We start from the raw sequence: 13612 nt of genomic DNA, 5'->3' as shown, positions 1-13612 counted from the left end.
GAGCTGGGCTGGGCTGTGCAGGCAATACCCTGTGACTGGGTTTTATCCGCAGCTCGCTGTGCACAATGTTAGAACTCAAAACAGATTCACTGTCCCCTGAAAAGCAGAAATTAGAATGTCCCTCAGTCAGATCAGTTTGAACACAAGAGTAACACGTAGGAAACAAGACTTATGGGGGCCAGAAGGCAAGGTGCTGTATACAGTTACTGTTTAACATCCATTTCTGTGTAGAAAGAGGAAATCTTCTGTTGCATTTATTTATAAATAAATGTGTAAATGGTGGTGTAATTCAGAATATACTGCAACTGAAGAAATGAAGTTTAATATTTGCTTTTAAGTTCGTGTTGACAAGGTTACTGTATAGTAACTTCATTTGCCCACGTTTACCAAACAGCTTTTGTGCAATAAAGTCATAAAAGCTTGCTGCACCTCAGTATAGCCTATGAAGAACAGAAATTTGTGACACAATGGCAGCTTTGTGGGCTTCTGTCTCAGCCATGCAATGTTTTAATTAAAAACAGTAAGGAGAAGTTCTGCAGGATGTTAATTTTTCAACACCACACACCTGCACCTCTTTCATATGCCTCATACATCATTTCACCTCAGGACTCTGTCTCTGTGCTGCTTTGCAGTTCATGACGAAGAGCCCCAGTAAACGCCTCGGATGTGTGGCCTCCCAGGGTGGTGAAGAAGCCATCAAGCAACACCCGTTCTTTAAGGAAATCGACTGGGTCATGCTGGAACAAAGGAAAATCAAGCCCCCTTTCAAACCTCGAATTGTAAGTACAGCTCCACCTTCGGGGCCTCTGGAAAAGCACATTGCTAAATAGGAGCTCTTATTCCGTGCTAAGCAAAACATAATAGAGCCATAAGGCTCTTAGGCTCGTTGACATGTCCGGTCCTGAAGGGTGGCACGCCTGTGAAGACTAGTGTAAGTGAAACTAGCCATCGTCAAACTAAAACAAATAATCATTATGTAATTCTTTAAAAATCAGTAACTGGTCTTAACCCTTCTGCTTCTGCTACAGAATTAATGGGTGTTCTCAGTGACCTATTAGTGGTACGTTATTAAAAATCATGAACGGTTCTTAAACTACTGAATATTTTAGTATTTCCTCTTTCATGTTCATGATTGTTTCCTTGTATTCATCCACAGTCTTAAGCTGTTCCGGTGCAGTAAATGAAAATTCAGTAGTCCTGTAGTCCTGTAGGTTTCACAGGGGGTTCACTGTATGGGTAAACTAGTCATTTTGAACTAGTAGTATTAATATATTTTTCATATAGAAAATTATATACAGTATGTTAAGACTTTGAAATATATTTGAAAATATTGGCAAGTTGGTCATTGGATGTCTTAGATACAATCAAGAGTTTCAATATATTAACAATCTGCTCAAAGCCTATGTTTTTTCTACTATTATAACAGGTGTGACTATTATTAGTACATCTTAGTTTGGGTGTGAAGAAATCAAGCTAGTCATTTAGCAATATTTAATTCACATTGATCAGAATATAAATACGAATAAATATAATCACAGCAAGTCAACTACATGTAAACTACAGTAGATGAGCAGTCAGTCTGAACTGTGGTTTTAATGGCTAATCCATTACATTATCCTAACAAATCTAATTGTTATTGCCAGGTGTTTTCTAAACAGTAATATATTTTTTTTTCTACACATCCATAAAGCTAAGAAGCTGCTTTTTGCACTACAAAATACAGATTTGTCTTAAACCATTACCACTATAATGTCAGTAGGTGATCACGATAGTGTAAGATATGTACATAAAGAAGGAAAGAAGAATAATGCAAAAATGACAACATGTACAGTATATTGGCTACATATTGCAGTGCTTCTTCATCAGCTGAAGAAACGGAAATTTACTCTCTTTCAACCCAGACATGTTGTTTTTACTTAAATGTGTGAGCCACAGTAAATTTGTTAAGCTAAATGTACTGAACCAAACATGTTCAAAACAAAACTGTTCAAGGTTCATGTGCCAAGACTTCCACATCAACAGAATACAACACTTTCCGTTAAATTTGGAAAGACATTTGCCCTTCTCTCTGCACTGTGTTGACGTGTCTTGGAAACCCTCGGATGGCCAGTACTCTATCTGTGGAAAGCCACAGGTGCCCTGTACTTTTTAAAACATTTTTTGGCAGTACAGCAGTTCCTCAGCACCAAGGCTGTGTTCCAGAGAAAAGAATGCCGAGGAAATCAGCACTAATCCGTTAACGTTAACCACTAATGCAGTGGTCAACATTGCTGCCTCGCAGTGCTGGGGCCCCGGGTTCAATTCTGGATCTGGGGTGCCGTCTGCATGGAGTTTGTATTTTCACCCTGTGTTCACATTTCATCCAGGTGCTCCAAAAGAGATACTGGTAGGTTAATTGGCTTCTGGGAAAACTGGCCCTGGCATGAGTGTGTGTCCCCTGTGATAGACTGGCATCCCATCCAGGGTATATCCTGCCTTCCACCTGTTGCTTGCTGGGATAGGCTCCAGCTCCTCTGAAAACCTGAAATGGAAGATGTAGTTAGAAAATGCTATGTAAAATAGAGGCAGTTTCAGCCTGGGTTCAAGGGGGATGTCTTTTTACATATGCGGTCCAATACCCCTTTACCAAGGGGGTATTGGTAATAGTATTACTGATATTTGTTTATACAGAAAGGTGTTTTAGTTTTAAATTACTGCGTATTCATATATTCAGTCAGGGCTTGTGTAGATGAACGGCAGTGGTGGGAGAGCTACAGTATATCTGCCAGGATGGGCCAGGCTGTGGCTCAAAGGAATATTAATTACCAAAATAGGAAAGATAACAGTGGAGCTCTGCACACACAGAGATGCAGGAGAGCAATTACAAATGGCATTGACCGCACTGTACAATAAACATAATTGTATTTGGAGTACTTGGTAATGTCCAGGACAAAGAGTGCTGTGGTAAATCAGCACTAATAGAAACAGTATTGAGCAAGAGTTTGGCTCAAGCCACATTTCCAATATAGAACATTTTTTAATTAGCTCCACCTTTGAAGCACAGAGCCTCCCAAAAAGAAACCTAAAAATCACATTTTGAAGGTTTGAATTTTTAGCAATGGTTCTTTTCACCTTAGCATGCAATTTAAATGTTGCAAAGCAATTTTTGAAAAGCAAATCTTGAGGTAAACTACAGTGGGTTTCTCTACTTAGTTGTGGTCTGTACCCTCCTGATAAGTTTTGGATACCGCAGTGGAAGGATTTAAATGTGCCCAGCATACAGAAAGTGGGCATGAGTTTTTGGCTCCCTGCCCCCTGTGCTGGGGTGGTCCTTAGAGCTAAGAGTCACAATCTGACTGTCTTCACCCCAGCTGCTGGGGGTCTGCATTGTGTTCTGCTGCTGTCACTCGCGGGGTGAATGACTGTGGGATTGCTCGGCCTCCCTCTCTTCCTATAACAGAGGCGATACAGTATATCAGCACCGCCGCCGACCTCTGCCACATTACATTGAGCTTTGACGCTTGATCAAACGCATGTCAGCTTGACTTTGGGCTCCTGACAGAAAATTATGCACAGAAGTATTGTAAAAAAATGAACAACTCCACTGGATTTGGATGTATTCACTTTAATACTGATGCACTTGTGTCTATATGAAGAAAAGACCTGGAAAAAAAGCTTAACTTTTCACACCAGTGTCCATTATGAGATCGTGTGTTTCAGGTGAGGAATGTGGAATATGTGTATTGTTTGGTTATTCTTCCAAGTTTGAAACGCTGACGCTTCGAGGGAGAGTTCTGTTGTTTTCCTGCCATGCTAAGAATTCATGCAAATTTTTGTACTCAATTTTAATTATTTAACTGATAAATTGGCCAAGATTTAACTACTTTTCCCTACTGTATGTACATGATACTTTTCACCATTCTGTCCTGTTGTGGAGAAGAATAATTTAAGAGAAAACAGTTAAACAAATGTTTTACTGTCTCTTTGTGCTTTTTTGTGCAGAAAACCAAAAGGGATGTGAACAATTTTGACCAGGACTTTACGCGTGAAGAGCCTGTTCTCACACCAGTGGAGGATGCCATCATCAAACAGATCAACCAGGAGGAGTTCAAGGGCTTCTCGTACTTCGGGGAAGATCCCCTGTCTTAAACAGCCCCGCCCTCCATCCCCAAACTGCCCCGCCATTCCAGCGCAGAGCGCCCCCAGGAGGACGCCCCGAAGATCGACCAGTCAAGTATTAATCTCTGCTCTGACCGTCACACCACTCTGCTGCGCTCCCAGCTCAGTGGGCTAATTAAGGGGTTGTCAATACTCCACAATGAAGTACTCCATTGTTTTTTTTTCATTTTCACTTTGTCTTACCTTCTTCTTCGTTTCTTTGTTTTTCGTGCTCAGTTTTGGGCAGACGTAACTCGCCGTCGCAGAGAAATGACCACAGAAGCAGTCCCTCCTTGAAAGCAAGGAGTGTGATAACCAGCCAGCGTCCTGACCTGTGGTACTCTGCTACCTGCTCCCTCTGGCTTGTTTTAAAATTAGCAGCTCTACCCCGGCAACATGGCTGGCCTATGGTTGGCACTGTTTGTCCTCTCTGGTGGCAGCTGTGCTACACAGACATCCCATCTCCCAATTTCCCCACAAGGCTGATTTGTCCAGCCTAGCAGGTTGTCATCTGTAGCATCCGCTGTGTAATCAGCATCTCTTTTCTTACACCTTATATGGGTTGGTGCTGGGAGTTTGGAGGGGAGGGGGGGGCACTGTAAATATATTTTAAAATAATTTTAAATAATACAAAATGCATACCTTTTTAAAATATGAATCGGGGAAAATGTGAGCATGAATTGCAGTTTTCAGTAGGTAGATGGGTAGGTTTGGAAGGGTAGACTGCAGGTAACGGAGACATTTGGGCAGTTTCTATCACCTATAGCTGCTCTTCCAGGTTTCTCACAGGAAGATGTATGCCCATTGGGCAACACCAAGAAGGCACCCATCACCAGTTTAGCACACTACCAATGGTGTCTGTTGTCAGACGTCGTCCTGCTGCAGAATTTTATCAGTACAAAAATTATACGAAAGCGTCTATTGCTTACGCTGCCCTTTAAATAAAATCTTGTCATGGGGCCAGTAATCTTTCGCTATTCAGAAGAAAGAGTGTTTTATGTATATTTTTTATATATAACAATCTCAATGCAAACTATCGAATGAGAATGGCATTTTTAAACCCTCAAGATTTTTACAGAAATGACACCAAACTGTCTAGAATGTTGTCTTTGGTACATATCCTTAAACGTGAAAACTAACAAAAAGGGGGTAGGCTCTTTTTTAGTGTTGGAAAGTGAAAGTTGAACACCCTTGAGCTTAGCTGAGCAGGGCTTCAGGCCTCCAGGCAAGGGAGGTTTTTAGAAGACATTATTTGGGTATTTAAAATAATAAAAAAGGGTGTCTGAATGTCCGTAAAACCAGATTATCGAAGCAAAAAACAATAATAATCCATTTTTTCTGTATTTCTCCATTTGCATCACTTGATCCTACAGAGAAGCATCCTATAGAAACTGCACCTGGCTAAATTTAGTGATGAGCAGCAATGCAATTAACTTCCCTTGCCTCTGCTGTTTCTTTTAACATTTAAATATTCTTCTGCGGTATTGCACTGAGAAACTTCTCTGGTTCACTTCTCTCTGACTGGAGCATTGCTGGTGTCCTATTTTCTGACAGACGTAAAATTCATGAGGTAGTACTACTGGTCTCTTTCACTTGAGATTACTATTAATTTTGTAAATTATTATTTAAATCATTTAATGCAAAGTTTTGCATTGTCCAGAAATCAGAGACACAAGAATTTATTGCATTTTTGGAATGCACCACCCTAACAAAATTGACACTCATAGTTATTTGACTGAGAATTAAAAATTGCATTCATGTGGATCTAAAAGCAAACATAGCTATCAAAGTTTGATAGTATTGAAATCAGAAGGAGTTGTGTGAAGATCAAAATTTTTGCAAAACTGACAATTATAGCAAAGTACAATGATTTGCCTTTTGTGTATTGGGGTAACGTTTGTGGACAATGTTACTGATTAAAATAATTGTTACCAACTGTAGATACACTAACAGTGTTATTGTAGTTAATTTCTAAATATTCCTTGTATGGTTTGTTTGCGTGCAAGTGTGCGATGGGTGTGGGAGTGTGTGCTTGTGTGTACAACTGCCCCTTGAAGTTGGTTTATTTCATTGTCTGTTTGTTTTTTAAAATGATTTTACTGGATTGTCTTATTGAGCAGTTCTCGAAAATCTACCCAGAGATTTCAGGCTGCTCAGCAAGACTCACTCTTGTGGGTGGCAAAATGAGCCACCTACTGTATGTACAGGTGATACTTTGTATATAATCTTTGCTGCAAAGCCTGTGAAGTTCTTTGAACATAGAGGTATCAAGCGCTGCATGGTCAGGCCTATTATATAATGTATTAGTCTATGAGGAAAAAAAAAGATAACGTCCATGTGCAATACTCTGTATGTGTATTTTTGAGTTTTTTTTATTTGCTTCTTTGGTCAGATTTTTTTTTTCTTCTCTTGTTCTTGTTTTATTTTTTTGTCATGATTTGTTTTTCCGATGCGTATCACCTAAAGCTTGGCAGGCTCTCTGGTGTAAATCTTTTGTGCGTTAGCGATGGTGTGGTAGTTGCAGAGCTCTGAGAAAGCTGCCACTGACCAGTACTTGTGAAAACAAGTGTGGTGATTACAGCTCAACCCAAGACCACTCCAGACAAGAATATAAGCTGATCCAGGCGTGTGAAACAGTGCAATCCTTCCTTTCTATCTATGGCTGTCAAGGGCTCCCAATGCAGAAGTGGTTTTGTACTTCACACAGAGGTCTTGAATTATGTATTTAAAATAATAAGCTCAGCTTTATTTTTTTAACCACGTCAATACGCTCACTACAGTGCAGTCTCAGAATCCTAGGGCTGTATTTAAACTGTAAGGATCCAGAATGGTCTGGGGTACAGGCCAGAGATTGTTTACTCCCCATTGTCTCCAAGGACATACTAGATACTGTAGGCTTGAAAGTCCGCCAGCTTCTTTCCATGCTAACACTGCATAATGAGTTCTCTTCACATGAATAATTATCGTAGTACAAATAGACTGCTGCACATTCAGTTTACTAAAAAAACTGTATAAAAATGAATCGTCAATCTGTCATCGGTTTTACAAATACAAGGGATACAACAGGGAACTTGGCATGATAACATGGTTGGTAATATTTATGTAAGATAACAGAATTCCTGTCCTACAATATTAGTCTGCTACTCAGCGTGTAGACAAGTCACGTGTTTTGGTATTGGTTAACCCCTGTAATTTCCCAGGGAACCCTCCTTTGTATTTTGCCCTTAATGTGAAAAACTTTTCCCTAACATATTTCTACATTGCTTTCCGGGTCCTTCAAACATGAACTTTTAAGAAAAAGCAAAAAACAGAAATCTAATACTACAAGCACACAGTATGGAGATATTTTAATAGATGAAAGAGAGCAGAATATAAATAGGGTTATTTTGTTATTTTTTATGTTAAGAAAGACAATGAAAACAGTGATCATGGTACACATATGATTTAGTGAGATAACAGCACAGAATACAAACGAAGGAAACAGAAATTTTACCTCGTTGAAGAACAGGCAACTTTTTTTTTTTGCTTGCTTTATCCTGTATACTGTAAATGTTCAAATGCAGTGATTGAAATGCTACAGTACAGTATGTCAGTCCTGTACAGGGATGATCCGTAATAATTGAAAGTGATCCAAAATAACTTTTTTTTCTTCAGAGTGCTTAGTAGCTGTAGTTCAAACACATTTAACACTGTATGGAGTTATTTTCTTAAGGGTGTGTAGAAAATTAATAGATGATTTATACATGGATCTACATACATGACGTGACAGTAAACCTCAATATCTATATACCATCAATGTCATTTTTAGTCATTGGGATTTCAGATAATAATGAATTTCAAATGTACTCTATAGGTAAGCTTCCACTGTATCATTATCATAGGTTTCCATTATTTTGGATTTTATATTTTTTGTCTGCTGCATATAGACAGATTAGGTGCGAATCCTATGAAACTGAAAGTTCACAAAAGTAAATTTTCTGTTTTAATTTTTCCAAAGCTAAATGTAGCATCCACTTCTTATGTCATTTTTTAATGAATTCTAACTCTGGCTTTTCCACTTCATGACAAAGTAATTTCTTCATATCAAGGCATATCTAAATGTAATTAAAGGAGAACCCCAACAAAAAATAAGCACTCTGTGTTGCTCGGTTTAAATTTTGGTTTTATTTTATTTTTATTATTATTTTTTTTTGGTTTTATTAGAGGTATTTATAATTACATGAATTCAAAGAACTGTACATCTCACTGTCAACACAATGTTGTAAACTGCAGTGGTCGGGAAGCATTAACCAGTATATTGATCTTAGTAAACCTCTGAAAGGAAAACGATGTGTTAATTTAAATATCTAGGATAAGAAACAATCTGTGAATTTAAACAAAGTGTATTGTCAAGTTAAAAGATAATTTCACAAAGCTGACACCATTAAAAAAACTGGTTAAAAATTCTGCAGAAGGAGCTCTTGACAGCCTGTCTAAAATCTAGGATCAATATTGAAGTGACCTTTCGAAACATTCATGATTTGTTCATGTGAATGTGAGCTCTTTCCATCAAAGAAAAGAGGCCTGTTGCATAACAGTAGGAAATTGTGAGTCTATACATACCATGAGACCATACATTCCACCTGCATGCATTAATGTATATGTGTTTTCTTGAACAAACAACTGATTAAGTGTAAATTACCGAGACTTTTAAGCTTCGTTTTGATTTCTTGACATTATGCTTATAATACTGTATATGCATAATGTGAAGGAATTAAAAAAGGAGAAATTAAAATAGGCTTCATAATTAAAATGACTCAACTGATGTTTGTTTCATAGTGACGGTGCAAAGTCATTTCTATATGGGAGAGCACAAAATATGCTTTTAGGAGGACAGTTGTTCTTTATTTTCTAACTTTCAGTTCCAGTCTCTTCTGATTGTTTTTTTTTTGTCAGTTTTGCTCGTTTTGGTTTACAGTTTCTTTAGTTGGTCTGTGTTGCTTCATATTAGGTCTTCAATGTGTTTTGTAATATACTGTATGAACATATTGTTACACTCCAGCCTTCTTCAACATGACAACGTCCTTCCTCCATAGCGATTATGATGTGTCATGCCAAATTGTATCTTGGTTATCTTTATGCTTCTATTTTATTTTAAAAATTTGTAAAAGGAAAATACTCTATATAGGAAACACATTATGCTCTGTCGTTGAGTCATTGAGGCGTAAAACTGAGTAAATAAAGGCTGAAAAATTACCTCTTTAAATTAAGTGCAAAAATGTGTCTGGCTGAATATTAAATGTATACATATATATAATTTTGATTTTATTTTCTGTATTGTGAAGCTTTGTATGTACAGAAGTATGTTTCCTTATGGATGTATTTTGAATTTCTAACCATCCATTAGTGTTATTTCATTGTAAGCATTTTACTGTGTGCCAAATGTACTGTATTCAAAAGGATGTGAATGTGTATTGTTTGTTTTGGAACCTATTAAATACTATGATGTCAAAAGTATTAAGTTGTTATAATAGTGTCCTTCCAAACTTAAAGATCTCCACAATCGCAGAGTCTCCCGATCACGGAGCTGCACAAGAGAAGGCTCTGATGCTCCTTGTGTGGAGCCTGCCCTTAGGTAGAATGATGACCTGAATCACCAGATCTGAGACTATTGTAAACCAGACTACTGGTTAAGTGCTACACTCTACCTTGCCCTACGGCCTTAACCGTAACCTGAAGCTAAACAATGCAGTGCTTGTGTACTGCTTGTGTACTGTATAAGCAGGAGAGCTTTAATCTTCAGTCTGAATTGCACATGGGCTGCAGAATCCTGACTCACCAAAAGCTTAGTAGGAACACAGCTGTACATCTTTTTCACCAGTCAACCTGCCAGAGAGGTCAGGTCAGAGGTCATTGGTCTTACTCTATGTGTCACCTTAGGGTTTGTAGAAGACAATCAGCCCCCCCCCTGCAAATGAGGGGTAGCTAGATAAGTAAGTAAAGCATTGTGGGACTCTTAATAGTGAAAGTTTACAGTACACTAATTTTTATATAATAAAGACAGTTAATTATTTTGTGCAGAAAGCAGTGCCATACTTTGACCTTCCTCCCAGAACCTACTGTGCTTGGCCCTGTCAAGTCTGTCCTTTTTAACTACCTCTCTGTCATGATCAAAATCTGACCTCCTCGCACCCGAAAAGCTCCCCAGCTGAAACGTTGTGTTTCCTTTCTTCTTTTTTCAGCATGGAATAAACCTTTAACTTGCTCTTCTTCATCCTTTCTTTTCATCCTCTTCCTGTGCCCCATCTATCTCTATTTTCCATGATCTTCTTAGTCCTCTCTTCTTCCATGAATCTTCATCTTGCCCTTGAATCTCCCCCCCTCTCCAGCACTCAACACCTCTGCTTACTGGTGCGCTCTTACAAGTTCTTCCAGGGCTGTCCAAACAGCGGGGTCATCGGATGGGCAAGTGCAGCATGAATACGTTTTGGGATGTCTGAGCAACAAAGAGCAGTCCTGATGACACCGTAAAGTGATTCTATCATCCACAGCCCAGAAAAGGCGAGCAGCATCCATGAGATATTAGCCAGAGGAGTTTCAAAAGTCGCATCACAGTAGTAAGCCAGGACAAGAAACTTAAACTGTGTACAAGAAGGGCTGTCTCTTCTGAAGCAAGCAGATTTGCCAAGAAAACTGCAGTTCAGACTACAAGCTGAGACGATAAGGGGCTAAGGGCCAGATCCTGTAGCGGTATTGCTCTGCTCTGCCACCGCCATTCTAAAGCATGTGAGGCTTTACCTCACATTACGTACTGTAAATAGCTAGAATCTGTTTTTTCCAGAGTTTTTCTTCTGATCCAAGTTAGTAGTAATACACAGAAAACAAAACACTCAAAAAAATAAATATAAGAACTCCACAGATCAAGATCTAAGGGAAGAGACAGGTAAGAACAGGGCTGTTTCACTTTGTCTTCGGCTTTAGTGTAGTGTTGGCAAGGGCTGTGCTCAGGCCTTCCTGATCGCATCCTGTCTGCTATATCAATTCGCATTCTTCCACTCCTATCTTCAGGAGCAGCCAGACTGAGCCCTGTGTGGGGGTTGCAGGGGGGCTTCCTCTGAACACAATAGCAGTGTCCTGCAGAGTAGCATTATACAGGGAAACAGTCTAACCTGAATGCAAAGCAAAGGCGAACTACAAGACATAAAACAATATGATTATAAATCCCAGGCTGTCTTCTATTCCGTTGCTCAGCTCAGTTATTTTTTATCATTTTTTATTTTTTCTGTTGTATTTTTTAATTTCATTGATGTTTTTGTTACTGCCTATGCTATTTTTGCAAGTTAAATACTATATACAGTATACATACTGTGATTGCAATTCATGCATTTTTTTCATTCAGGAAAAACAAAATCTTTTTTTTAAATTCAATTGCCTATATTCCATGAAAGCATTAAAGCTTTGAGTTATTGTAGCAAATAAAAGCAGACTCCTTTATCATAGTTTTATCATGTTTTTACTTTGTTCCAATGATCATCTGGGCTCTAAGCCCTATGCTGCATAACAAGAAGAACTAATTCCCTTTCAGACTAACAGTCTGCCCCAACAAGAATACTAAGGGTAAAGAACCAGTCCTAATTACACATTGTGATGTAAGAGTCTCTGAGAGCATCAACCTTCACAGAAAAATAATTCTGTGGACATCAGAATACAAACACAGTAGGTAGAAATTACACAGACAAGTAACCACCAAGCTTCATAGAGTATACTTACAGCCTGAATTCCCAATAAACTTGTATAATGGGATAGGGGTCCTGTATAGTAATGACATCTACTGTACTATCACCCCAGTGGAGCCTACAGTAGGCTGCAATCCCATCCTCTTCCCCAAGAGGCCCATGGTCATTAATGCTTTGCTATTGCCTAACAGCACACTGACTACTGAAGGTGTTGCCACGGAATGATCAAAATCATGAATGCCTTTTTTCACATTGCTTTTGTTTTGTTCACTTGTTGCTACAGAGCTACTGTATATGCTAAGGAACAGTAACAGCAAGCTTATTATACCATTGCGGAATACAATTAAGCAGGTAATATCAGTTCCATTAGCCCTTTTTTTACACGCCCATCCATTTTTAACCACTTTATCTAATACAGGTTAGCAGGGGAGCCAAAGCCTATCCTGGCAAGCAATGGGAACAAGGCAGAACACAGCCTTGTCCATCACAGGGCACACACCGATACAAACACACACAAACTCACACCAGGGCCAATTTTCCAGAAGGCAATTAACTTACCCAGTATATCTTTGGACTGGGAGAGCTAACCCGCACAAACACCAGGAAATCATAAACTCCACACAGGTAACACCACAGGGATTTTACACTTATTTAATACAAATATTACTTATTGTATGCCTCTCGCTTCAGTTATATTCACTTCACTTACTGTATATTTAAAGCTATGATATTACATCTGAGATACACTGAAAAATGATCATGTTCAAAATGACCTTGAAAAGACTTTACATCTTGACAGAAAATACTGACCTATATTTTAATTTTAATAAAATTAGCTGTTCAAAGCTCAGAAATAGTCCTGCTGGATGGAGGGAAAAAAGAATCCAAAGTTTGTGTTCACCAGAGATTTCACTTTCACACAGGGGTCCTTGCAGACAAAATGATCCACAAAAGAGGGATGATGACTCTTTCGCCTTCTGATTCACCTGATGTCTCTGATGTAGGAATTGTCTCAGATGACAGTAGTCCTTCACACAAACCTAGATGGATTATCTCAAGCCTGCAAAGAAATTAATAGTCGTCTGTGCAATCAAGATTTAAACTGATTTACACCTTTACCCTGTAAATAAATCTCTCTTCAGTACTTTAAAATATTTTTCATATAGTTTTATAAAAAATTATTTGTAAGTGTGGTCTTAAAAAATAAAATTTGACTTTCCAGTTAAAAAATTTTAAAAGGCAGAAATGATTTTCAATCAAAAAATGATTTTTAATCCTCTGTCTAAAAATGTACTACTTCAACGTCTGAAAAAATTGTATAATTAGTCCAATTCTGTAATGAATGTTTAATACAAACTAATTAAGATAAACAGGAACAACATAACTGACCAGTGCATTTTTATGGTATATTTTAAGAGGACTGAGGTACATTCAGTATTGGAGAAGAAAAAGTAACCTTAATTCATATTCAAGGTAGTATCATCTTGTTTCATTTATAATTGTTGATTATAAAAGAAACTTATAAATGAAACTAATATACTGTAATACCACTTGAAATGCTGTGCTTCATAACAGGTTCGTAATTGCATGTGTGGCAGTCTTATACTGTACGTGCTCCAACCCCAACCCATTCTGCCAGTGCTGGGACATACTGTAGCTGCTGTGGAGTGACATGCTGTAGATACCCGTAGCATTTACACTGCACTTCAAAATATACTGGAATCCACCCCACTTGTTTACTCGGTCAGTATGACCTTGGC

The 13612-nt window shown here is 38.4% G+C and overlaps 1 protein-coding gene across 1 annotated transcript in view; it reads left to right on the top strand.

Annotated features, from left to right (window-relative positions):
* Nucleotides 1-6462, top strand: part of prkceb (protein kinase C, epsilon b) — a 126255-nt gene extending 119793 nt beyond the window's left edge. Inside the window, exons 14-15 of the mRNA XM_088933819.1 lie at nucleotides 633-779; nucleotides 3982-6462. Of these exons, the coding sequence (XP_088789945.1) occupies nucleotides 633-779; nucleotides 3982-4128 (294 nt within the window). The 3' untranslated portion in view covers nucleotides 4129-6462. The remainder of the gene's footprint in view (nucleotides 1-632; nucleotides 780-3981) is intronic.
* Nucleotides 6463-13612: the final 7150 nt, after the last annotated feature.

This window comes from Atractosteus spatula, chromosome 15 (genome assembly GCF_055471065.1).
Source record: "Atractosteus spatula isolate fAtrSpa1 chromosome 15, fAtrSpa1.hap1, whole genome shotgun sequence".
Classification (NCBI taxonomy): domain Eukaryota; kingdom Metazoa; phylum Chordata; class Actinopteri; order Semionotiformes; family Lepisosteidae; genus Atractosteus; species Atractosteus spatula.
This window is presented reverse-complemented; position numbering and strand designations above follow the sequence as displayed.